At 41.6% G+C, this 27,622-nt stretch overlaps 2 protein-coding genes across 2 annotated transcripts in view; one reads left to right on the top strand and one right to left on the bottom strand.

Moving 5' to 3' along the window:
• LOC139349010 (probable flavin-containing monoamine oxidase A) overlaps positions 1–8,143 on the bottom strand; it is a 37,318-nt gene extending 29,175 nt beyond the window's left edge. Inside the window, exons 1-7 of the mRNA XM_070989453.1 lie at positions 8,026–8,143; positions 7,807–7,894; positions 6,343–6,523; positions 5,671–5,785; positions 4,429–4,586; positions 3,307–3,396; positions 1,098–1,182 (exon numbers count right to left, since the gene is read on the bottom strand). Coding sequence (XP_070845554.1) covers positions 1,098–1,182; positions 3,307–3,396; positions 4,429–4,586; positions 5,671–5,785; positions 6,343–6,523; positions 7,807–7,894; positions 8,026–8,143 — 835 coding nt within the window. The remainder of the gene's footprint in view (positions 1–1,097; positions 1,183–3,306; positions 3,397–4,428; positions 4,587–5,670; positions 5,786–6,342; positions 6,524–7,806; positions 7,895–8,025) is intronic.
• A 2,921-nt stretch (positions 8,144–11,064) lies between these two features.
• LOC139348298 (coxsackievirus and adenovirus receptor homolog) lies at positions 11,065–27,580 on the top strand. Its single transcript, XM_070988243.1, has 7 exons — positions 11,065–11,167; positions 12,316–12,491; positions 13,736–13,940; positions 19,147–19,299; positions 19,991–20,113; positions 21,347–21,488; positions 27,081–27,580. Exons 1-7 carry the CDS (start codon positions 11,065–11,067, stop codon positions 27,295–27,297), a joined length of 1,119 nt encoding a protein of 372 aa, XP_070844344.1. The 3' UTR covers positions 27,298–27,580.
• The last annotated feature ends 42 nt before the right edge of the window (positions 27,581–27,622 follow it).

Raw genomic sequence — 27,622 nt, 5'->3', positions numbered from 1 at the left:
AAAGCTTCTCAGATTTGCCCACTTCCATAAAATTCAAACAAAACATGACGCACAGATGACTTCAAGCAGCAAGCCTCTCTTTAATTTATCACCGACTCCTTTTGGGAGAGGTGACGTCTCCATCACTGGCCTGACTTCGGCTTTTGAAAGTCCCTGTCATTCTCCCCGCACTGATTTAGGGCCAAAGCATGGCACTGTGGCATCCGAGCCACAGCAATCCATGCTGCATAATTCAACACTGCTCTCAAACCTGTCTCATTAAGGATCCTGGCCATGGTCCATGGCTCTGAGTGTGAGGCTTTGAGTGACAGATCTGTTGCCAGCTTAATACAAACAGGCACAGACGCAGAGGAAGCCCGAGCTTCAGCTTCGGCCCCTTCCAAACCTGGCAAAAACTAGGCCCTGCTCGAGGCCGCGACTTCAACCAGCACCGACTTCAGTCGCACTGTGTGTCCTGCACAGCACTAGTCATACTACAAAAATTAAATCAGACACAACTCCAAGTTGCCATAGCTTACACTGAAGTTGACTGGAAGTTGGAACGGAGGAAACTCGCACAGCATGATGTCGAAAGCACATGGCCGACCAGACTTTATAATCAGAACGTGTGTTTTGATGTGTTTGCTATTGATTGAAACACACTCCGAAGTTCGATTTTCGGCATGGCATGTTTTTAAATGCTTTGTTACTTGGTTCAGTTAAAATTCAACTGCAAGGGGCTACATTTTTCCCTCCTTGGTAGCTCGAGTGCAGAAATGACAGTAATGACGTTTGTGTCACTTCCAGCTTCCCACCGCCGACCATAACGAATGACACGTTGGCCCCCACTTAAAGTTTTGGCCTCAGCTCTTACTCCAGATAAAAATCCAATCCAGGCAATTCCTCAGTCCAGGGCCCGACCTCAGACAGAATTTACTTCAGCCAAAGAGACTGCCACACCCCACAGCCAAAAAAGATTTAGGAAAATCAAAGATTTATCTGCATGGATGCAGAGTTTGCCACATATGACAGACACAGTGAGAGAGGAGGACATTTGCCTCCTGCATCAGTGAGAATTTCATTTAGTGAGTCGACAGAGGCGGGAGACGCGCACTGACCTGCCAAATGAGGGGGGCAGGTGACAATCACGGCTCTGCACAAGAAGGTGTTGGTGGCAGTCGTCACCTTGGCCCACTCAGCATCCTGTTGAAACACATAAACAGAAACACGGCTTAATTTAATAAGCAAGCTGCACAGATTCGTACCATAGCCTCTTTGGTGTGATGGAGCTGTTTGTCAGTGAGGTTTAGAGGCTGATTTTGAACACAATTGAATTCAAATACAGGATGAACAATCTGTATTTAACTTCACTGGAGTCATCCTTGTTTTCCAGTAGATGAGCATCTGCCTGTGCTAAACGAATGCCTTATTGGAGCCAGATTCTGCATATCACTGCACACTAAACAGATTCCAAGCAGACTTTTATACATGAGGCACAGCCATCAGTCAGACTCATTTCTGTCTAATAGACATCAATTCTGACAATCTGAGAAGGATACATTTCAGTAATTCATGTAAATGACATGTCAAAACACACTTTGAAGCAGGGTTAAAAATGACAAGTCATGACAAGATGTTCTACTGTATATCCACCAGTTGTGAATCACTGCAGACAGGCTTGCTGTTACAGCTGCAGAGCTCTTATGTGCAGGCTCCCTTGGTCTCACATGTATTTCCACTAAACTTAAGCCTCTGGTGATAATTAAAACTCACCCACCACAGAACGTCAGCGTGCAACATAGAAAGCTCTCGTCTTCTGAGACTGGTAAAACAGCGAGATATTTTTGGATGCTGAAAATTAGGAATTCCATTTGCTATATTTTTAGCTCGCTCCCTAGTAACTTTAGGATCTTTTTTTTTTTTTCTTTTTAACACAGTGAAGGCCCTCTGTAATTAGGAGTTCATGTCTTCCAGCACCACTGTAACAACCCTCAGCCCTTTGGCTTTTTCAGCGACAGAGCTGAAAATTAAAGGTGTCTCAGCTCCTTGACTTTTCCTCAAAAGTCTCAAGGAAGCCAATTTCTATATTATCATTTGTATTTTCATTGAAGTAATGATTTTCTATTCTTTGGTTTGTATGCACTTGCCACTACTGCCTTGTGGAAAGAAGGTCCTGGATGTGAAGCCAGCCAAGCTGACTGGGGGGGGGGCTTTCTGTGTGGAGTTTGCATCTTCCTCCCTGCCTGTGTGGGTTTCCTCTGGGTGCTCTGGTTCAGCTTTGGTGAACTAGAAACTCTAAGTTGCCCGTAGCTGTGAATGTGAGTGCGAATGTGTTTGCCTGTCGATATGTGTTAGCCGTGCGATAGACTGACAAAATGTCAAGTGTGTGTACCTGCCTGTAACCCAACACGTCTGCACAGACTACAGCCTCCTGTGACCCTGAGAATAGAAAGCACATGCCTTCCTCCTCATTCTTATTATAACTGGAATGTACTTGGGCACAGGACTGCAGCTGATGATTATTTTCATATCTATTAAGTACATTATGTTTTTCAGGTGTTGAAAATGAAGGGCTGCACCCAGCAATTATTTCCATTATTGATTCAATGTGCCAATTATTTTCTCGATTAATCGTTTAGTCTTTTAAACACAGTAGCACGTTTTGTCTAACCGATCCAAGGGTGCTAACTTGACTGTCACAGAAGACTAAGAAAACCAGCAAACATTCACATTTGAAAGGCGACGATTCATTTTATGTCAACTGTTTGATAAATCGGCTGCCAAAGAAAATTCCAAAACCCAAATACATTCAGTTTAACATGTAGAAGAGGCTGCAACCACATTCTTGGCATTTTTGCATGATGGATAACATTAATGATAAATTGATTATCAAAATTGTTGCCAGTCATTTTGTGTCGACAGGCTACTTGCTAAATCGACTTATCGTTTCCACTCGACTCATGCATGTTAGGAAATGTGGACTCAAATGGCACTGTTCTAACTGACTGAGACATTCATTCAGAGTTTTATAGCCTATAATCCAATAATTTGATATTTTGCTGTCCTGAAAGTCAATATTCTATCTGTTGGACAATCAATAAATGCACATATAAATGCATAAACAGTAGAAATAAACAATTAATTGAGGTAAAGCTCTACGCTTAAGGGTGCACAGAGCCTTCTTGGTCTCTCAGCTGTGGATAAGGAAGACAGTCAGGCGGAACAGACAGTGCCTTCACAGGAGACGGCCTGTTTCCCCACTGAGGAAGCTGTTATCTCTGTGTCGCGCCTCATCAATCCCCCGAGTGAGCTGTTACTGTACTCTACCTGCCATATGGCCGTCACGGCAGAACCCAGCTGGACATTCCTCCGCCCAACACGCTCCGCCAAGCACTCTGAAAGCTGTTGGGTGCCTCCCTGTGGAGAGACAGATATTACACTTAAAGGTGGGCTTAAAACTCACAGATGCCTGTCTGGGTGGGCAGAGCACTTGAAGTTAAAGGGTCACTTCACCCATATTACAAAACAACAAACTCCTGTCGCTGTCTAAGCCAGCGATGCAGATGATTCAGTTAGATTTGCCAAGATTTTGATGTATGTGTCTCTGAGACCTCTGCCAACGTGCCAATGCGATAAAACATTTTGTTTGTGGTCCTCAAGCAGTTAGAGATGACATTTGGAAAACTCATCAGCAGTGTCTCTTTCTGAAAAAGCATGTTCTGGTTATTTAGCATAAGCCAGAGAAGTGGCTGTGAACACTTTTCAGTGAGAGCTATTTTCTTCCGAAGGTTGTACTGAAGGAGTACAAAAATTTCAGATGAAAATGTAAATGTAAAAATATTGCAGGGGTGAGTCAGACCTCTGTCATGATATATAAGTGATAAAGCAGGGCCATTCTGGTCCCCATTTGATTCTGCATTAACTGCATCTGTGGTGTTGTTATGCTTGAAGTCCCACTCAAAATAAATCCTTCAGGAAATAGCTGGGTAATAAGGAAACTGCTGCAGATGAAAGAAGTCCGGGCTAATGCACCAGTTTGCAACTTGAAAACTGTGTTGCCATTTTCTTTAAGGCCATGCACGTCATGATGTGGCCCTCAGCCTTTTTGTAATCCATCCATGAGAGCAGAGACAAGGTACGGACGCAATAGCACAAAAAACAGAACGATATGAAGTCACAACTTTCATGCAGAGGGAGGACATAGAAAATAGGAAATCCAATACAAGACCACAGTTCCAAGTGTTTATATACAGTAGCCCCAATCAATGATGCATCGAGACAAGGAACGGCATCGTTTTTGCTGCGGCATGTCTTGAACAAGATGTGCAGACTGTATTGAGGGGCCGGATTCTAAGTTTCATCAGAGTGGAGAAGAAATGCGATGTCTGGTTTTAAAGAAGGCACTCGAGTCAAAAATACAAACTCTGGGGAAGGATATGAACTGTGTACCTTTATCTTGGATTCTTGAGCAGAACCTGGAGTGCTCTCCAGCAGTGGCAGTAGCCCTCCAGCTGCTGCAGCATACATGAGGAAGAATAGGAAAGACATCTGGGATGGCTCCATGCCAAAGACAGACCTGCTGCACAGTCCAATCTCCTCTTTTATTTCTGGCAGAAATGGATAATTGAATATATATTTTACATAGCTGGGGTCATACACAGCGCTCTCACACAGCACAGGCAGTAATAATATGCATTTCCCTGCAATGACAGTGTTCTGCAAAGCTGTATGCCATTACATAGCAAACCACTACACAGTGCACTGTCAGCCACCCTGCACTTTATTCTGAGGGTCTAAACCACAGCCAGAGGATAGTTAAGATGACATGAGAGGATAATGATGACTCCTTCTGTAATAAAATCTGTGTTCAAATAGAGATGCATTTTTAGTCTGCAATCAATAAATCTGGCAATTCAATGTGTAATTTCATTTGCTGTAAAAATCTACGCATTAATAGCGATCTACACTTAGACATTTTATGTACTGACAACACGATTTTTATCCAAACTGAAATATGAAAAAAAAAAAAAAAAAATATATATATATATATATATATATTGGATGGGCTATCACGCAATTTGGAGCAAACTTTCAAGACTCTCAGAGGATAAATGCTCATGGCTTTACTGATTCTCCAACATTTCATCTAGTGTCATCGCTGGGGCAGATTTTCAACGAACGCTCGAGTTTAGAATCAAATTGTTGCAAAATTAGTAATATTCCCATCGGCCTCGGCTGCACTATATATTTAGGGCTGACTCACAAATGTTAGCATGCTAACACTCGACCCAACACTTGACTTTGACCCAAACTTTTATTCGTCTTTTTGAAATACTGTCAGTAAAAATTTGACTAACCATCTAATGCCTCTTTCACACTGGACAAACAACCCTCTAACACCCACTAACACCTGGCTCGTTCAAGTTCTGGATGTTGGTGCGCACATATTGACTGATATCAGACAGAATTGTAAACATTCTGTTTCCATCTCATCATCATCATCGTGTCATGGAAGATAGATAAAAATAACTACTGGCCTCTGTGTGGATTTCTTTTGTTCACTGTTTTCCAGTTCGTGATGTTAAATGTGCCACGATGTTGTGAAAGACAAACACAAAGTAGAACTCAACCCCCTCGACTGAGGAAGATCCAGGAGGTGATGTTTACACGCCGGTTACTGTGAACCCTGACCTGCAGTCCAAGCGTGCTTCTCCATGTAAGAGTGCAGGGTCATGCTGTCTAGTTGAGCAGCGTTGGGAGTCCTTGAAGGATCCTGGACACATACTGTGGCACACAACCTGTCAATCTGAGGGAAACATTCAATCACGACAACACACCCACACATGATGATTTACCACTGTGAACCAAAAGCCGTTAAAAAAATAATCGTTGGAGGCTGCCAGATATGATTCTACTGGGCATTTTCCCCCAACATTTTCTGCTTCCCACTGCGACTCTAAGCATTTATCCTTGTCAGGAAATTTTGGTTGCTGTGTGATAAATGCTGGTCCTATCAATCCAAAAGCTGCAGGGGTTGAAGTTGGGCAGCCACGGCCCCCCTGGCCACCTTTTGACTTCTCAGCATGGGAAGAAAATTGGACAATAAAGCTGAATTTAAAAATACGTAGTTGTTAAAAAACTGACCACTAAAGAAATATCTGCTATGTATGCTGATGTATACGCTGCAGATCATCCTACTCTTGGTACACATGGAAAAGTCAGCAGAAATTAATTAAGGCAGTCCTCAGTGTTGTTCAGATCATATTGTCCACTGAGAGTTGTGGTTATTTAGCTGGTTGTTATCAGCTCTAACTGAACGCAGTCCTAAGTACAGAACATTGCTGTGTGAGCCTGTTGCCTCACCTTCCACAGGAGCTGGGTGAGGTCCATTAGCGTAGGTATGGATAGAGCAGGGATAGTGCTTCTGTATGTGCGAACTTTAGCACCTGGCCTGCCTACGTGGTGCACCTTCTTGCCAGTGCTGAATTGTGGGTAGGTCTCTAGGCCCAGCTCCTTTATGAGCTCCAAGATGTGTGTTTGGGTGCTGAAAGAGAGGGGAAGCAGTTTTTAAGATGCTTGTGTTTACGGTGTTTCATGATTTATTAGAGGGTCATTGTGCTTTCAGCTGATACAAAATCCTAAACACACTTATTCGGAGGTAAGAGAAGTGGGCTTGAGAGTACACCACTGCCTCTGTGAGTCTTTGAACAACCGAAAATATCTGGTGAAATGTAGCCATGAAGCACCTGAGACATGCTCTCTCCTCTTTATATCAAACTGTCATCAAAATGCTTTTGAACAATGAACTTCAAGTTCTCTATGTGAGCTGCTCTGTTGCCAATAATTAACTACTGGTTGTAGCCTCATGGCTAGACAGCTCCGACATATAAACATGTGGGGGGTTGTTACTTTGATCATAGTCTGTGCTGCGAAGCTGTCTGAATCCTGACTGAAGATTCTTGGTGAAACAGCTGATTTAGCTGATTTACTGAAAAATAATTCCTCCACAACCCATGATAAAGAGGCAGTTTCGTTTTTTGGGAAGATGGGTCAATTCAGGTTGGAAAGATGGGACACTAAGGGGCCAGCTGACCATGAAATATTGAAAATAGACACATTAAGCTTCAATACTTAAGTTCTGAAAAGATAAAAAAATGTTATTTTCTGCATAGTTGACATAGTCTGTGGGGTTTATTTTCTTATTTATTTGGATCTTCATTCTCTGTTAGTGGCACAACAGCTACTCTTCCTGAGGTTCACATGGGAAAAACATTACATAACCTCATTATGTATTTGAAACTCAGGACACAATAATATTACATGTACTGTATAGACAGACAGACAGAAGATAGATAGATAGATAGATAGATAGATAGATAGATAGATAGATAGATAGATAGATAGATAGATAGATAGATAGATAGATAGATAGATAGATAGATAGCACAAGCACAACACTGAATATACTTCTGGATTCTATTCTTTTCATGATATATGAACCTTGTATCGCTCATAATATCATTGAATCTACATATCTGTGACTCATACCTGTTTTCAGTCATTTAATTGCCAAAATTTGACTGACTTTCAATTGCATAGCAGAAACCACTGATTTTATATTCGCCTCACGTTCAGTGCAACTCTGACTGCGTTTCATTTGCTCCTAAATGGATTTCAGAATCATAAACAAAACAACAAATTCCTATCATGAGGAAAATGCTCCTCTGTTTCTGCTCCTGTCAGCTAGAAAATCCCTGTAAGACATAATCGTTCAAGAGAATAACGTGCATCTGTGTGCTCTCAACTGGAGTTTCTGATCCACATTACCTTCCAACCCACTGCCCTCCAAAGTCCCAGCAATCGACACCATTGGCTGCTGGTATTTCAGCGGACAGCGTGCGACCTCCCACCCGATCTGCGTGGCACAGCACACATAATTTAATCAGAGCAGAGCCTCTTTACAACACTTTCACCACAAGGCATCCTGTAGAAAAATCACCACTTCAGCTTAACAATATCTTTCAAACATGATACATATTTACAAACCTTTTCCTTCCAGTATCAGTACTCTCAAATTGGCATTCCTTTTTCTGAGCAAATGAGCTGCACTCAGCCCAGAGAGTCCGGCACCAACAATAATAACGTCCAAAATTTCTGCAGTCATAGTCAAGCTCAAGTCGCTATGTTTTTTTTGTGCCAATTAGCGTGCGCTGTTAAACTGTGGAGTCAGAAACAGAAATCCAGCTTGTAAGCCCTGTCTTTCTCTGTATCAATTAGGTTATCTTGGGCTGCTTTCATAACAGTGCACTTTGGATCTAAGAACAACTGAGCTTGTGACCTACTTGGCAGAGGATTGGCTGTATCCATTCCAGCAATAAAAGCCAGGGGAAGGCTTTGATTTCTGAACAGCGGAGAGATGGTCAGATGTAAAGTCTTGAAAAATAATAATCACGCAAATGTTCAAAATATTCATTTGAAATCGCCAGTTAAATAACAAAATGCTAATGAAGTGATTCTGTTAACAAGCAGTAGGTTTGTAATGAAGCTCTGGAGGAATCCCTGCAACGAATCCTCAGGCTGCAGTACTGGACATTCGTATTTACTGAACATTCTTCTGGTTTTATAACCGGCTCATTGAGGATGTGCTCTCCATGGGAGGACGGGCGAGCAGATTGAAGAAAGTGTGTGAAATGGACAAAATGAGCCAATTATTAATGACTTCAACCCACAAAGCAAACAAGATGAAATAAAAAGTGAATGTTACAATACAACTCTGTATGCCTCCACCTTTTGTGTCTCATTTCTGCAGCTGCATTTGTCAAGTGAATCAAATTTGCAAAGTGCTATGAGTGTGTGTAAAGTCAGTCAGTCGGGGGGGGGGGGGGGGGGGGGCAACAGTGTGCTGTGGTCTGTGTTATGAAACAAGGATGACCACATTCAGTTTCATTTGGCTGGTTTATACGGAATGAAAAGACATTCTGATCAGTGTCCAAAGAACAGACAAATTTATTTATGTATACTCTTAAAGGGTTATGACATCTTATGAGTAAACAAAACCAAGACCTAAATGTTTATTTTTTCCTCTCTGACTCGTGTCTCCCTGCTGTATTCACTTGGCTTGCCTGTTTACTTGAGTCCTTGTTTATGTTTCTTCACTAAAAGCTGTTAGCTGACGAAACATTAATCCCAGAGAAGCCAAACTTGGCACGTAGGTTGGTATGGTGTCCAACGACTCAGACGAGGCCAAAAACTCACGTTGCACAGTGGTTACACACATTTGGATTTTCATTTGAACGGTAACTGTCACGATAGCCGTGCGCTCTTGTGTGTTTTATTCATCATTTGCAGCTGGTGAGCTTGCTAGCTCAGTGGCTACTAATTAGCGACAACAGTTTCAACTGTGAGCAGGGATGTGCTCCAACGACCTGCTCTGTTTTTGGATTTGATTCCAAGTTGGTAAAATAAGTAGAGCAATCAACTGCCTATTACATCCAGCAGACATGGGGAAACATTAGCATTCATTTGCAGCCATGCTTCTGTGCACCTGATGAATGTAAATGATACATGCATGCTCCATTTTGCTAACCAGGTCCCGGCCCCTGACATCATGGACATCCCACACGGAGGGCATAATCCATATCCATGAGTATAACACAGCTCCATGACCTGTGTTTTGTTATACTGGGATCTATGCTGTGCAATGTGAGGAAAGTTGAATTTAACAGAATGTAATTTTGTGTAACGCACAATACAAAAAGTCCCGAACAGTTAGATGAAACGGTTCTTGTTCTTCATATTTTAGTCAACAGGAAAATGTGAGCAGTACCAGGTTTTGTGCTTTTAAAGCACTTAAATATAATTTTCCCCTGCAAAACCCTCCTTATTCCTACATAAATGCTGGTTTCCATAATACGGTCTTTAAAACAGTTGTTTGTATGAAATAAGCCTCTCAAATTTTGAAAAGAGTGGGCGTGTGGGGGTCAGAGAGGAGTCTAGCTGGTTTTCAGATGGATCTGGCTCTGTCTCTGACAACACCACTTCGCTATAAATAAAACAGTTTTTCAATAAGAAAAAAACAAAAGCTCAGCACATGGAAAATAAACGTGGTCAAAGATGTAAAAGTAGAAGCTATTTTTATACAAGTGGACATAAAACTCGTCATCCTTTAATCCATTTTCTGCATGTTTCTACTGAGGGGCACCCACTGTTTCTTATTTCTCAAAGCTGCTGCGGTAGATTTGGCATGGAGATAAGTTTTGTAGTTCTTCATTCATCTTGGTAATGTATACAAACCTTGCTGGCTCATGTTTTTGGCTGAACAACCGGTTTCTTGTCACCTGAGACCTCATGTTCTCTCTTTGACTTCCTTATTATTTGAAACCACAGACATCTGACAAATGAGAGGTGCTAAAGTGGTGTGCGGTGTATTGTGTATGCAACAAATGGGGGGTGGGGGGCAGGTTTCAGTGCAGTTCAGTTCAAATGAGCAGTTTCAATCCATTTCCTCAGCAGAAACTCCATCAAACTGTATGGTCTCTCCTTCAGTTTCACTTGTTTACCAATAGATTGCTGTATTATCACTCAGCTGCAAGGGCACTGATTTCCTCCACCACATTTCCACTGATTGCACCTAATTTGGTTAAAATCTTATTTTGCATCATATTTTTTTTCCCCCCTTCGGTTGTGGTAATGGTGGTAATTACAAATCATTTGGGAAAGTTAGAGGGCGTTAAAGGCGATATTAACATCTGAATAGCAGTGCCAAGAAAACCGCCTGGTTAACAGGTAACACGGGTGGAGCAAGCATCCAATCAGAAGGCCCTGTGGTAATGAGGGGGAAGCAAAGGAGGAGCTGGCTCTGTAGCAAGAGCACCAGGCAGCACACTGCTGCTCCTTCCATTTCCAAACATTTGGATTTAGTATCTGCAGGTAGTATTTTTTCCTCTAAGAGCACAGTTCTTAACAGTTGAGGAAACCAACTTAATATGCATACATATATATTATACATGTAACTACACTGTAATGTCTGTTGTAATCTCAGTCATTTTGAAAGCTTGCTCTTCACTGATGTTACACAGGGCTGCTATGTTGAGACAAAGCTGCAGTCATCTGAGGTCAGCCTTCCTCCTCAGCCCCCAGCCATGGTTGCCTGTCTTCTTGTTATGCGCTGCGAGTCTCTTGAGCACAGGTAAGAATGCAGAAACGCTCGCACATAAAGACGATTGTGCACGCACACACATACAGTGGGTACAGTGACCTGTGTAATGCTGCACCGCCTTTTTATGACACAGTACTGAATGGAGCATCCTTTTAGAAATGATCTCTGGGACCTTCGTGTCTCGTCTCTGTCGAACACTGCTGGGCTGTGGGCCTCTGTGGTGTAAGCTTGCCCATGTGTTACCATGGCGCTCGCCGTCTGTCCAATCAGGCTCTGAGATTATGCCTCCAGACAACTGTTGACTCCCCAATGGCACAGGGATCTGAGTTCATGTGCTTTCTTTTCTTCAGGGTGGGGCTCTTAGCAGACTGAGCTGCAGATCTCGAATACATCAGTAGTTTGAAAACAAAGTATATTTGGAAAGTTTTCTGAACATTTATAAAAATGCCTGAATCCATGAAAATCCCACTTACAAGGTCCATTTCCTCTGTCTGAGTCTAGCTTTCTTGTTATGTGCGCACCTATGTTTATTTTTCGAGAAATGAAGGAAGCAAAAGAAACTTAATGGACAATGCTTTTCCTGTCTCAAGACTTTGAATGTGCCTCTGTAGTCCAAACAGAATCAGGCAAATAGGTATTTAATTGTACTCCCTCCGCGTGGAGTTACTTAGAGGTGTCTGCAAACTACGAAAGCTAGTTTTTCTTGTTGATCCTTAACATATTGTGAATACCTTGAGGATGAGCCACTAAAAAGCTGTTTGGAATTTACTTTGCCAAGAGTTATACATACTTTGATTCAAATGTTTTTCTGGAGTGCTGCTTATTGAGGTCTCTCTATTGTAACTGCTGTGTTAAATTAGTCTCAAAGAGCTCTTAAAGTCATTCCACTAAGCCATTTTTATATTCCTGTGTGGCATTTGGCTGCAACTATTGTTTCTGTGTTTTTGTTGCTTTCTTTCCCAGGCTTCCTTTGAGAAAAGAATCGGAATTAATATTAAATGTATCCATTAAAATGTGTGCATGGACTCTGTAAGCTGTGACTGTGCAAAAAAAAAAAAAAAAAAAAAAGGTTTTGTTGAATGAGAATGCATCATATTTATCCTTTAGGAATACATGAAGGGATTAAGGAGCTATAATGTGTCTGTGATTAATTTCAAGACTTGTCTGAATTTCTTAAGATTTCAAATGCACGCAAGGGATGCAGGTGACGTCCACAGGCCCGCAGACCATCCAGAAGGCCGAGGGAGAGAGTGTGACTTTGGGCTGCCGTTACACCCCAAGCCCTTCTGACACCGGAGAACTTGACATTGAATGGTCTGTGGTCAGTCCAGACACCACGCAGAAGGATCAGATGGTAAGAAGCAGAATGAGAATGGTGCAAATTATATTAGAAATGTACATGTAGGCTCTGATATACCGGGATTATAATGCAGCATTCATTTGTTAATATGTTCAGACATAAATGTGGATGGTTTTCTTTTTTCAAAGGCTGAAAAAAAAACTCATGCACATGGTGAACTTGTCATGCATCATGTTCTGGGTCCATAATTTCAAGCAAATTTCCAATAACATACCAAGAACAGGTTATTTAACTTCAAAGAACATAGACAGGTCCTAAAAGAAAAGGTCCATGTATTTATTCCTGATTGGAAACATTACATTATAGTACTTTGCCTGCAGCTGACCCGCGGTGCAATGACTAAGAAGACTCTCTAGGTTGTGCAATTAATTAGAGTTAATCAATTAAAAGTGTATCAATTGAATGCTGTCTCTGTCTTTGCCTAAAATTAGTGCCAAATTACAAAGTTCTTCCAGGAAGAAAATTATGGACCCGTAAAATGAAAGAGGTCTTCAACTTCTCCACCACATTTGAACTAATTAGAATTCAGGACACAGTTCAGCCAACGCAAAGGTCTGTAACATATAACCTGACTCTCAAGACAAGTGCCATAATGACATGAACAGCATCTTTACAACATCTAATCTTCAGTCTAGGGGGCTGGAGAGTGAATGAACTACTATCACCTCATAATTTCACAGGAATTAGTTGTTTATCCTTCATTGCATCTGCAATTAAATTTATTAGTGTTGGAGACATGAAAGGGTGTTTTTTCCCCTCATTTCTGCCCTCAGGCGGCAGATATTTGATCACAGTAAGACACAGGTTGACCAGGTCCTCTATGTGCTACTTCAGGCGAGTGACTGGTGCAGAGTATTGATCCATGTGAACATTGAATGCATCATATTCTCGTCAAACACCTATAAGCACAGTCCTAACCAGCTTTTTATATGAACTCTAAATATTTATCCACTGCCTTCATTGATTTTTGGCCACGAAGTGGAAGCAAAACTAATGAGCAAGCTGACAAACACACAGCACTGACGTACTGTATTACTACATGATCAAGCTGCATGCTAATACTGAACCTGATTCCTCTGCCTAGTGTGCCGGGCAGGTGGTGACTGAGCCACACGGTTAATATAGACCAAAACAATGAGCTAAAAGCAGCTGAAAAGCTCTGAAGAGCTCAACATTGCATTTAGACATTTTGTTCAATGTTGATGTTCTTGACTCTTGTGTGTTTTGGTTTCCATCAGCTCATGTCTTACACCAGCGGCACTAAATATGTCCACGGCAACCACGCTCTTGCAAAAGGGCTCAGCTTTGCTGCACAGGACCCCTCAATGGGTGACGCCTCACTCCTCATCTCTCTGCTGTCACCTGCTCAAAGTGCTACCTACCAGTGTAAAGTGAAGAAATCACCTGGAGTGGACATGCGCAAGGTGTCACTAGTGGTAATGGGTAAGACCAGGCATTGGGTTGCATCCTGGGGTTAACACATGTCACTTGGCTACATTATCTATGTCCATCACCTTGGACAACTGTGGTGCTGTTTGGTTTTAAGGAGAAGGCACTTTAAGCATTTTGGGATGTTACACATTTCCTTGTCACATGGCATTATGCACTGCACAGTTTGCCTCAAAGCTAATATCAACACACCTGCTATCAGGCACACTTTTATCTTTTAAGGCTACTACACTACTGCGTCCATGCTCTGTATCCAGCAAGGATGGAAAGAGTATTGGGCCGTTTCTCAATACCAAGTACGCCAAGTTCGGACTTACGAACTTGGCAGTTCGGACTTAGCAAGTTCGACTTGGGAGTACAGTCTCTCCAGGACGGGAGGACACAGGACCGTCATTCTGCAATTGGGACAGCAGCGTACTTGATGACGTTAGCAGGACGACACATCTCCGAAAACTTTGGAGCAAATTTTAAACTACGCGCTATCGTGATGAATCGACCACAGATTTTAAGTTTTAACATCCACTTTCTCACATAAAATAATCTTAAAACCACATTCCGTACTACTAAAACAGCAGTATTTCCAAACTTGTAACTTATAGTTGTGAGTCCTCTCCTCCGGCATCGTTGCGACGAAATGCATTCTGGGATACGTGGTTGCCCCAAGTCCGCACAAGTCACCATCCGATGCATCCTCGATAAAGTGGGAGGGGCAAGAACACATCCGGGTATTTGAGTGTACTTGTCGAGATGCGGACTTGAGAATTGGAACAGTACTTGGACTCAGAGTGATGACGTTTCTCAAGTACACAAGAACACAAGTACAGAGAAGAACGCATATTGAGAAACGGCCTTGGAGTCTGTTACTTTAAGTACATATCACTCAAGTAGAAGTTGAATTAATTGTGTAAAAATGTAGTCAGATAAAAGCAAAAAGTAGGTCAGTTAAAATATACACAGAGTGAATATTACTGGGTTTTATTTTTAAAAGGGGGGTGGAGGGAGAGTTGTTATGATGATAATGTTATATGATAGAAGTATTAAATTAAAGAACACCTTTACCTTAGGCTACAAAACAAAGTGCATTAGCATGTCAATGTGTGTGAGACAACATCGCAGAGCCCCTATGTCCAAACCAATGATAAATTCCTCTTCTATTGAGAGGCACTCCGCAGCCTGTACAACTGATTATCAATTATAAATATGCAACTGTCTTCCTCAGAGTAGTCTCATTTGAATCAAGCAGAAAAGAGAACAAAACTCAAGACAATTAAAAAAAAAATGACAATAGAAAGAGATCTATGGACATGCTCGGTGGTGCAATAAGCAATATTAGGCTACATTAATTACATAATCTGCCACTTTAAAAGCAGAATAAGGCACACAATAAAGCAAAAAGACAGGCAGCATATGCTACACTGCAAAGACCACACACACATACACACACACAATGCAGTTCTACAACCTAACCCTTAAAAGCAAGTTTTGACCTTGAAACAGCCCTTGCAATTTGGAAGGACTGGACAAAAAATGGCCCTATTCTGTTAGTGTAAATCTTCTAGTCCTCACCTCGGAAGTACAAGTAAAGACATAAAATGCTTCGTGGTTGTTGATGTTCTCTGGACGGTGAGTTGCTGTCAGCGAGTTCGTTACTGTGCTCATCTGTCTGATGACAGATGTCATAAACTGAATGATTTTTTGAAAAAAAAACCAACATCTTCTACACCTGATTAGTGGATTCCCAGTTTGGTTTTTGGTATCATGGATGTCAGTGAGAACTAAAATAATGGCCGTGTCGGGCTGCTGCCTGCTGTTATTATAGGCTTTCATCAGTCCAGTTTTGTTCTGTAAAAGAAACCATTTTAATCAATGAGAAATTGCTGCTTACATTCAGGTCAAATTGCACAATTTTCTCAAGTGCTTAACCTTTCAGTCTGAAATAGAATGCAATTTTGCTGCTGTGGGAGAACATGAATGTTACTTGAAGGAGAATCTGAAAACAGAATCTGAACTTTTTTTACATTTTGTATAAGTTTGACCAAACGATCTTAACTCAACGTCCACTTAGTAGCTTTTTATCCTGGAGATTTCAGCCGCATGTCACAGTCCTTTCTTCATCAGCAGATGAGCAAAGATAGAGATCTTGATAGAGATGTCTGTGGTCACATGTTTGACCACCGGGACTGAAAGAATTAATTGAGGGAAGGTGCTTTGAAAAGGTCTGTGGTGAACTGATAGCTAAAGATTGAGCAGTCGATAGCGACTGAAAAAAGGTGACAGTCATTAGAAGTGACACTTTGAGCCATTTGTCATTGTATTTAGTCTTAAAATTTGCCAAAAGTAATGTGTAAAATAGTTTCATTGATTCTAGTCCAACTCATCTTGTCTGAAGAGTGTGAGCAGAAAGTGGGGCGAGGACAAGGTCGCCTCAATGGCAGATTTTTTTTTTAAAAATTTTATACTGAATACTGTGTTAAACATTTCACAACTGAGCAAATCATTGTTTAGCCTCCTTTGAAGAATCAAAATCAAAAGAATGGAACACAAGGCTGGTCAGAAATGGCTTATTTTCTATATTGCTAAGCCTTTAACCTAACTACATCAAAAACCCACAGTTTACGATGATGAGAGAAGGAGGAGAACCATGATTTTTATGGCCACAATACAATATCTATTGCGATATTTGGAATTTCCCCTCGAGGGACAAATAAAGGAATATTGAATATTTCAAAAAAGAAAAAAAAATGCCCATTTTTTAAATAAATTTGTGCATACAGCATTTTTTATTCATATACAATTATATTTTTCAACTTAAAGTGCTTCTGCTTTCCCTATTTGAAAAAAAAAGTATGTGCAAAAAACTGAACATGAATTGTCTTTGGCAATGAATGATTGAACCATGTACAATTTCAAAGCAGAAACAAAGTAGCCGTGATTTGCACTCCTGAGCGCTGTTCCATCGGGTGGCCACATCTGTACCGGTGGTTTTAACAGTCTCTGTCTGGTGGTCAGCTCAGCTGTGGTAGTTGAACTGCTCAGTTGAAGGACTCACTCGGCCAAGCAGACGGCTGGCGTGGCCGACGTTCAAACCCTCGGCGATGTTGACTGGAACAGAGGCCGTGTCTGTAGGACAAACCTTTTCATTCCCCATTCGCTGCTCATTACATGAGCTGACTGTAGCATAGCTCTGAGTAGCTTGGGAAGTCCATCCATCTGTGGTTATTCAGATGCACCCTTTGCTGCTTCTTTAAGGCTCTGAGTCACTTTAGCTTTTGTCTCTTGGCACAGAGCTGCTATCACTGTGCGGCTAAAGTGTGGTCTTGGTGGAACTATATACTTTGTCTACGGCATGTTTACCAACCTCCAAAACTCATTGTTGTCGACCATAGAAAACTGCCGTAAGTCTTTGGCTATATACTCACCGGTGCATCTTCTTATCTCTTCAGCTCTGGGACCGTTACGGGGAAGCAGGGTTCAAAATGCTTCTTTCAGGCTCCTCTGGTCTGAGCTTCTGACTGAAGCTTTGCTGTTGTTGAGATTTGAGCTTTTCCAGGTGGCTTCTCATGTTTGACGTGTTTCCCGTAGTGTAGCTGACCGTCATTTGGCAGTATTTGCAAGTTGTTTTACTTCTCTCACTAAGTGTCGATGGAGCATCTTCAATCTTTTTTATCCAGCCCTCATTTTCACGTTGGGATTATTTTGCTTGCATGCAAAGGATGACGGTAGTCTGTCTTCTTGACCCCTATGATTGCATCCTTTGCAGTTTAACACAAATACAACTGAGAGGTAGCAAATAACCATGTAACATCAAGCTAGATAGCATCACAGTCCAACGACGGCATCGTCCATAGCAATATCGCAACATTCGATATATCATAGCATCCCTAATAGAAATACTTACTACATACTCGCTCTTGCTATCTAGCTCTGGTTAAAGCCCAAGTTGTTCTATTTGGCGCTCCACCTAGAGGCCAGGAGGACTTCTGGCATGTTGACTGGATCTGCAGTGTTTGTTTGTTTGTTTGTTTTGAGGTTTGTGTTTTAGACTGTATCATTTCTGTATTTGCTTTGTGTTTGCTGTTAATATATCAGTTGTGGCGTTCAGCAGCACGTTTTTTTCATTTGCAGCATGTTTCCATTGTTGTATTTGTTGCAGCGTGCTTGCCCTTGTCAGCCAACGTGTCATTTACCCTGGTCCAATAGATTTACCTATGTTTAGATTTATTTACTTGCTGAGTTTCAATTTACATGATGTAAATTACTACATCACTTACGTAACACTTCTTTTAACCCATGCTTTGGTGCCTAAACCTAAGCAAGCTGCAAGCGTTTATCAGTGCCAACAGTGATATATGTTGTTTTCACTGGCAATTGACTTATTCAGTTATTTAGGTATGAGGATGTGTTGGAACAGCATCCTCAAACCAGTGCACCTACATCCAGCTCAGCCTTGGTTATTTCACCATCATCTACTAAAAGCAACATTCAAATGTCAAAGTGTTTGAGGTTATGAGCTTGGAGCTTTTTTTTTCTTTTTTTTTTTCAAACAAACCGTTTCATAGAAGAAAGAGATTTTAAATCAATGGATGCATTTATTTTGCACAGTCTGTGGAGCAGCTTTAACTTACTTTGTTGTGTCCTCAGTATTTCTCAGGCCTTTGCTCTCACACTCAACTTGGTATAAAAGCTGTATCTCCTTTGATGAAAACTAGCAGACGGTTAAATAAATATCAATAGGAAAGCTTCACATTTCAATAGACTGCGTAAAGTTGTTTTCATGCAAAAAGTGACACAGACAATCCTGAGAGCCAATGACTCATTTAACAGACATGTTCCTTTTATGATCCAGAGCTGGATAAGTGGTTTAAAAATACATCAATGAAAGGGTGGATGGATAGTATTCCTTCTTAAATATTATAAATGTAAATAAGAACCATAAATAATCTTTAAGCTTACGTTTCAAATAGATTTGGATGTTGAAATACATATTTGTAATGTGTAAAGAGGGTCTCGTATATTTAATAGGATATCTGAGTAATTAAAAGCATCACATTGTTTGTATAACCCATCCATATGCTCTGAATCTGTGCCATTACAAAAATGGTTCCGCCCATTGCATCCGAAAGCTTTAAAGCTCGACTGTTTTTCAAGAAACGGAATGGAAATGACAGCGTGAAATGATCCATTTGTTGTTTGGTTTCAGTGAAGCCGTCTGTGCCTAAATGCTGGGTGGAGGGAGGGGAGCTGGTCGGCAAGGCTGTGTCTCTGCACTGCAACTCTGCAAAAGGCTCCACTCCCTTAACATACACGTGGAGGAGGGAAAGTGCAGGCCCCATCCCTGCTCCAGCCACACAGAGTAAGCATGACCTCTGCTGACGTCACGATGCTACTACATATCAAAGAGAATGAGTGTGTGTGTGGGAGGTGGGGGCAGGGAACAGGTGGCGACTGAGTATTTTATTCTGTGTTATCTAAACTCAATGAAAACCCGCTTCTTGTTGAATTTACAGCACATGCTTATTATTCTCTTTTTGATTTTTCAAGCTAAAGGAATCCAGGAATTTCTCAGTGTTTGCTCCCATTTCTCAAATTATATGAAAGTGAGAGAAAATCTTGGCGAAAACATGATGAAGAAATAATGAGGTGCGGTGCAACAGTCTGTAGTTTAACAGCTGACTTACTCAGAGGGACTGTGGTACATAATCAGCAGATCATTTGCATTTTCTTTTCACTCTCCAACACAAAACGCTCCCTGAAATGTTCTTGACATTGTTTACGATAAACTGCATCGAACATTGTCCTCTTGAAGCTGGAGACACAACAGATTCTGGCTGCATGCAGACATAACAGCACAACAACATCAAATCTTCTCCTTTACAAAAATCATCATATTTTAAGCGATAATCTGCAAAAGGATGTGCCACTTTAATTATTCCGGATGTAGACAAACCTCCCAGCATCCCCGTCCTCATTTTAGCCTCTACATAACCTGCAGCACATGTACAGTACGTGTGCTCATCTGTGTTTGTGGGTGTGTGTTCTCTCAGACAGTGTGACTGGGGAGTTGAAAATCAGCAACCACTCAGGGAGCTTTGCAGGGATCTACCTTTGTGAGGTGAACAATGCTGTTGGAGCCGAACACTGCAGGATCAACCTGAAAGCAAACAAACGTAAGACCGCAGCACTCACACAGAACGTCCCTATTGACATACATCACGCATGATACGCACATGCCATCATGAAAGACCTAGATTTCATCCTCTTAAGTCCTCTCTCTTTGTAGCTGTGCCACATTTCTCCCCATTGCTCCACTTCTCACTCAAAGGGTGTCAGCGACTGTATGGGTAAACTTCAGCGCGCTATTCTAATTATGTTGTCTAATGATGACAGGAGGTGACAGTCAACAGCATAAAATCCCACAGAATACAAAACCTTTTTAGCCATCCGCTCTTCATCACTGACATCCTGCCGCTGAGTCACAAAGTCGCTCAAGTAATGCTGAAATGACTCCGCTGTCTCGTGTGTCAACACTCCCTATTAGCTTTATCAAGAGGAAATGAAACAGGAAAAAGGCAGCAACAGAAAATAAGTGGCCTCATTAAAAGCACCTCTGACCAGCTCTGAACAAGACAGACAGCGAAGAAATACCAGAGCTGCCTCACAGCGAATCAATCTGGTGACTGTAAGTGCACCAGGAGGGAGTCGACAGTGATTCAGCTCGGAATAAATCATCTTGGGGATTAGACTCCAACAAGCCCTCTCCAGTCCGCGGATCCATAAAATGAGTTTGTCTTTGTGTGCCTCATGATCTGTGGAGCAGACCTCTGCTTTACATCTTGTTGAGTGCTCAGATTTTTGGCCGCGGGCAGGGAATCATTCATTCTCATTCAAGAGCAGGGTGCTGGCCGAGACCAGAGGTTCCAACCCTTAGCCTCGGGGCCTCCCAACAAAGGGTCCGCAAGATGATTTACAAGAAATTCAAGAATTAGATCAAGGGTGCTGCAAAAAAAATAAATAAATCTGGATAATGCAACATCTTCGGGCCTTTAAGAAATATTCAAATTTGAGAAGAGATGAAGACATCACGGTTTCTCTGAGGCTTAGAAATAAGGTTGTTGCTAACCTTTGAAAACCAGACCTTTTGTGAGTTCAGACAATTCTCATATCGGGGAAAGAAACCCAAGAAAGTCACTGAATTATGGAAAAGACGCACAGAGCCTTGAAAAGTTTTAGCAATGCATGACTTTCATTGGTCACTAATAATCCAATCTGTATTCAGGTGTTGTGAGAAGACATTATTTAACTTGAAAGTGTCACCATCCACAAACAGGAACCACTGGATTTTCTTCTGCCACAAAGCTTCTGAGACAGTAATTCCTTGTTATTCGCACTTTTTTCTACAGCTCCAAACAGAGCTGCGGTGATAGTCGGCACCATTGTGGGGTCTCTGCTCCTCATCTTCATCCTCCTGGTCTTCGCCGGGATTCTATACTGGAAGTTGAGCAACATACGTCGCTACGAGAAGGAGTTTTCGAATGAGATCAGGTACTGAACAGCACTGCGGCTCCAGCAGAGACAGCAGGGCACAGTTAAAGGTGTTGGCAGCTTGACGGTTAGATAACTGAGCTGCTGCAAGAAGGGAACACATCCACACACAGTCTGGCAAGTTTCTCCTCGCGTTCATTTATCACCGAAAAGTCCCATGAGCAAGAAACTTCAGCCTCTGTTCGCGTTGAGTAGTTTTGTCAGCTCGTGAGTTCATGCAAAGGGGTACAAACGTCTAGATAAAACACTGCTGAGTACACTCGTACACATGTTCTGCAACTGTTTAAATGAGTGATAATACAATTTTTTTGGCTTCACATCGCAAAACAAAAACAAACTAAAGCAAGAAGAGACACCAACAACTGAACTTTAAAGAGAGGCAATTACAAATGTGTGCTACAAGATATAAAACGGCACACATCAAAGCTGTTCAGGTAAGAATAGGAACAAAATCCCAGAATTAAAACCAGGAAAGACACATACAACAAAACCAGACAGAAAAAAAAAAAAGCTTTATTTAAGACTCTCTGAAATTAACTACTCAGGCAGGGTTCTTCCAAATGTTATGTCATTTCACATCGCTGCGTTCATCTCATCTATAGGCTTAATTACGCAGGTGGAGTCATCTGCGGTCTCATGTGAAGCCTCACACTGTGCAGAACAATTTGATGGAGAAATCGAAGGTTTTCTGTGAGTTTTAAGTGCAGAATCCAACTTTCTTTCTTGAAGTCAGATCAGGTTTATTTCTCTAGTGCCAAATCACAACAGACGTTTCCATACAGAGCAGGTCAGGACCATACTCTGTAAAGCACAGGGCCTCACATAAGCAAGCCCTCAGTTTAGCTGTATTGATGTAACCACTGACACTATAAATAACATCAGTGCCGCTGTACTCTTCATCTGAAAGCCTGAGAAGGATTCATTAAAAGTTACCAACTCCTTCTTCTTGTTGATCTTGTTGAGTCGGAGAGATGAAAGACTCGAGTGCCAGCAAGCACGCTTGGTTGCTCTTGTCTTAGACTTGCAGAATTAATGTACGGTTTATTTAATCTTGGTAACAAAATCCATCCAGCTGCATCTCTAAAGCTCCAGAATCAAATGCGTTATATCTCATTTGTTTCATCGGCACAAATAAATGAAACAAACAACAATTGTTGTGTTATGAAGGTTGTGTGCCGGACTAATTTTTGGCTCTGAGCAGGCTCCAGAGGTTTTTGTGCCAGGCGAAGAAACAGACATGATCCCAGGTAAAACGATGGATTATTGTTTTTACGATTTATTTTTGGAACTGGATCTCGTGGCCTTGGCCCCCCATCCCCCCCTTGGTGTCACCCCTGACCATACAAACACATTGAAGACATATATCACACTCACCTCTGTGATGACTGAAACTGCTTCTCTTTGGCGAGGCGTTTGATGGTAGTGATGATGATGATGATGCTCGCAGCCGGTTTTACAGGTTTGCGTCAGTCAGTCTTGTGCGGAACTGTCTTTGAAAGAGTCACTTTTGAAAAGAACTGCTCGTAGGTCGTTGCTTTACAATTCAATGACATTTCCCATCCTGAAAGTTCTCACCAAATGCCCGAAGGAGTTTCCACACTCACCAGCATCTTCAGATGTCACAGCAGGCTTTTGTTCTTGCAGAGTAGGGAAATGTAGTGTTTCCTCTTCCCAGCTGCACTCGTCACAGCTTTAATCTCACCTGAAATGATTTCACGTTTGAAAGCAGGGAGCCGAGAAGCTGCTGGAGCTTGAGGTTCAGCTCTGAGAGGTTCTTGGTAATGTCCACCATGAAGACCAGATCGCACAGACAGTTGCTAGCATGTCAGGTTTTCATTCATCTCTCTGAATTATTCCAGACAAACAGACACGCTGGAACTATTTCACTTTGTGCTCGCAGCTCCACAGCAGCAACGAGGTTCTCCTTCACAAACTCTCCTTCTGAATGAGGTTTCAGCTTCTTCGCTGCTCGCTCACTGACCACAAACCTGCCTGTGTAGCACTGTCTGTCAGGATGTGGTCTGTGAGAGCTGCTTGTTGGGCACTCAGAGTCCACTGTAGAGCGTTAACTTTACCTAAAAGCATTTGTCCTTGTAGCTCATCTAGTTTAGCGTGTTTGTAGCTGTAATGTCGCTCGAGCTTAGTCTTTTTCATCACTGTGAGCTCGTATCCTCAAACTTACTCAGACACACTGGATTATCTTTTACTTCAACAGCAAAATAACCGCATGTCCATTTCTCCCGGAAAGTGCGACACAGCATCTACGTACGTTAGACAGTCGCCATGACGATATCAACGCTCCGTGCTTATTGCGTTCACGGACCGCTCGGTAAAACGAATTTGAGGTTGTTGGGTTTTTTTTTTTTGTGTGACAGAATTAAAAAAACAAACAAACAAACCCACTCAATAAATATCAGTTTCAGTCAAGGCCAAGTTCAAGTGTACCACTTAATACACAATGGTAGAAATCAACTGATCAACGTATGCTTGAATGTAGAATGTACAGAACTCACCTTTTCATACTAATGCAAGGGAAGGTCAGTTAACTTACAAAGCACATTTCAAGCATACAGATTACTGAAAGTAACCTTTTGGATGCTGACATTCATTTGGGGACACAATCCACAGGTGCAAGCATCCAATTTGCAGATTTTCACTTGCACATTTGTGAGCTAATATTATTTTAGTTGACATCTCTCTCCTCCACTGGATCAATGCAAACTGTGCAACAAGTTGAAAAGGGCAGCGTGGGACACTCAGTGCTGGTTTAGGCTCTTTTTGGTTCTCTGATGACGTGAAGCAGTGAGCAGGCTGCAGAATGCAGAGCTGCTCCAGGGCCATTGTTCCACAGTCGACCTCCCATCCTGACATCTATGAGAGGAATTCTCCATTTGCAAAGAAACACTGTCTCCCCAAAAAATTGAGAGTTATGGTTCATAAGCAGTTGAAAACAGCCCACATGCTTTCAAAGTAGATGGTTGAAATGGGAGCAGTGTCAGTGTGGGAGGACAGCGTTGTGTACAAGAGACAGCGAAGCACTTCAAGCCACAATCCTGATACGGTCCTCTCCATATCTGTGACATACAGGAGTTCAACTCTCTTCACATGAATGTGGCACCATAGTGAAAAGCCCATAGAAGAGAGATGGAAAAGCAGTAATCATTTGAGCAATGATAACAATAGTTCCTCTGTCACTTATTAGAGTGTTCAAGGTAAAAAGTAAACACTGCAGCTTGAGTTGGGGGGGGGGGAGTTCACAGATGAGTCATGCTGAGTATCAAATCAGTTCAAGTACTGTATCCTCTGCATCTAAAAAAAACACATGAATACAGTGAGACAATAAGACTCTGCGTCAGGAGCAAAGAATCAGAGCTGTAAGTGCAAATGTGAACGTGACATTGAAAAACAAAACCTGGAAATGTACACTGAGAGGCAGACAGATGGGTAAACTGAGAGATCCATCCATCTCAACAGCTTTTCTGTTTGTGTAAAGGACAATCCTCCCAGGCATTGTCTCTGGACTGTTTTTGCATCCGTCAAATTTGCTCCATTACACCAAACAGATGCACTTCGATTTGGAAAAAATGTCACAATCCACACCTACTCTGACCACCAGCCATGCTGCTGCCTGGACAGCGTACGGTTATGCCTTAATGGAGGGTGAAATCAGTGTGGAGTCCAGCATCTGGTGTGAATTCGGGGTAGGACGGTGGTAGAATATGTTAAACCTGCAATAACAGAGTATTTGGCCACTTGGGGACAATGGTAACAAGATGTAAACACAATACTAGCATATTATCACCTCATACAGTTGAAATGGAAACCCTTTTAGCCCACAATTGCTTATTTATATACATCTGTCATGTATGAAGTAACATTAGTACTCATGGAATTTGGGTTTCTGTCCAACCGATGAAGAAATCTGGTATGCACTTTCCTTTTAGTTCTCTATAACTATGATGGGGAAATATCTGTGTTTAGCTGCTACCAGTTCACCAGTTAATGCCACAGGTAACGCAGAGTGGCTTTATCAGAGCTTTTCCCCTGAAAACCACTTATTTCAACAAGACTTAACCAAAACAGTAAAGTTTTGTGTTGTAAAACCAAAACAATGAGCTGAAAGACACCTTAAAGCTTGATAATTACTGCATGTGTGGGTTTGCTGCTTGGAGCTTCAGTTTTCATGTCACACATAATCATTTGATCCATTATTAACATAAACATATTCATCATATAACGGCTTTAATGAAGTAATAACGCAAAAAATATTCATTACAAAGCAGCTTTAAAAAAGTAATTGATATAAACATTTCCATTAAAGCAGCTTGAAAGACGTAATTAAGTACAATCAATAGTGAGGCTGCAGGGATTTTACGGTTCTTTCTGAAGCAGTGAAGTCGCTCTTTCCAAAACATTCATTAACAAATGCAACAAACTGCCTGTCAGGATGTAATTCAATAAATAGCGGAAATTCCCTAAAATTAGAAACCTAATTAGTGTTTAATTTACTGCATTTAGTTTTGCACACATTCTTGTTCACAGCATACATACTACACATACACATAACACCAAAGACATTATTTCCCATTTCACTTCAACAAAAGCAAATTTATTCCTTTTACCAGCAAAAAATCTGAGTGTTTGGCTTCCACGGGAGCAGAAAATGCCAAAGCCGATCAGTTGTGCGGGTGTTTTCTTTGACAGAGGAGCAGATCCCAGCTGGTACTGCAAAGTTACATAAATGCGAAATGCAAAGTAGCTTCTAAGCTTGAATGTTGGCAGCCGTGTTGACGAGGGAAGATTGCATTGAAAGCTTCTTGTCAGTGTTTGCTGGTTGAAACCAGCACCAGAGTGAATCTTATCCTTTGTTGGAAGAGAAGAAGTGAAAGCGGGGTCTCGGTGAGAGTAGGCGCTCCTGGGAAGAGCCTCCAAATGGGCAACAACAAAGAGTTCTGCTCTTCACCTACAGGGCAACATTATTTCACTTAGTAAATACTGTACATCCGCTGAGGTAAATATGGATCCAAGCACACAGAAGGCAAGCAAAACAATCTGTTTCTCAGTTATTTCTCAGCAACTGCAGCATATTCAGACTGCACAGAGTTGTGCTAAAACCATTAATCAGTTTTTAAGCCACCTATCAAGACAAAAATGCCAATTACTGGTAAGTTTTAGCTTCTAAAATGTGATAATTGATGTTTTTCTCTCTTGTATGTCATTCCAAATGGAATATCTTTAAGTCGAGACCCTCATGTAAATCTCACTCTTTTGTGTCATTTTACTGAACGATGATTTAATTCTGAGAAAAAAAAAAAAAAAAAATCTTATTCTCAACCAGAACAATTAGAATGAAACTAGCCAGTTTCAAAGAAAACGCTGTGTGCATATTAGTCAGCTCTACCCCACGGCTCCAGATATGAGAGTCACATTATTTTTTACTGATTTCACACCAATAAAACACTAAAAATAAGCTGCTATAATTGCCTTGTGAACCATTTCAACATAAAGAAAAATCAATCACTCATTCCTTGGTAGTAAAATCCTTTGCTGTTGGTTGTTTTTCTCCTTCTCTTCTGTTCTGATGTCAAACAGGGAGGACGTTCCGCCTCCCGAGAGCCGCCCAGTCAGCCGCCATACGAGCCGCAGCGTCAGTCGGCACCCACAGGTCACTTACTGCCAGGTGGGAGGGACTGAGGTGAGCTCTTTCAACGGAGGAGGCACACACACTCCCTCCGGCAACAGCCATGGACACACACCGGTCAAATGCACACCAGTTGAGTATGACCGCAAGTACGGATACGCAGTCTGACAATCAGCCACAGAGCTGAGCTCAAAAGCATTCAGCTGTAACTGTGAATACATGATTCAAAGCAGTTTGGATACTTGAAATTGAAAATTGAACTGACTGAATCAAAGCTGTGCAGTGTGATGATTTTATAACACTGTTCATGTTTTTTAACGTTATCTCACAAAAGAAGTTTCTTCTTTTACTCTTAGCATTGTAGCGTCATCATCTTTAAGAAATGTATGTAATAGATATAATCATTATTCTTATTTTCACTTTTAACAACACACTGAAATAAACTGATTTCTGGAATTTTGTTAGAGGACGTTTGGCTGTTTTCATCGTTTGC

The sequence above is a fragment of the Chaetodon trifascialis genome, chromosome 20, assembly GCF_039877785.1.
Source record: "Chaetodon trifascialis isolate fChaTrf1 chromosome 20, fChaTrf1.hap1, whole genome shotgun sequence".
Classification (NCBI taxonomy): domain Eukaryota; kingdom Metazoa; phylum Chordata; class Actinopteri; order Chaetodontiformes; family Chaetodontidae; genus Chaetodon; species Chaetodon trifascialis.
Note: the sequence above shows the minus strand (reverse complement) of the source record. Positions and strands in the feature narration are given on the sequence as shown.

Coding starts and splice junctions, on each gene's coding strand:
- LOC139348298 (XM_070988243.1), top strand. CDS start 11,065: ATGTTGAGACAAAGCTGCAGTCATCTGAGGTCAGCCTTCCTCCTCAGC. Junction 12,492..13,735: donor CCACGCAGAAGGATCAGATG/GTAAGAAGCAGA, acceptor GGTTTCCATCAG/CTCATGTCTTACACCAGCGG. Junction 20,114..21,346: donor CAACCTGAAAGCAAACAAAC/GTAAGACCGCAG, acceptor TTTTTTCTACAG/CTCCAAACAGAGCTGCGGTG.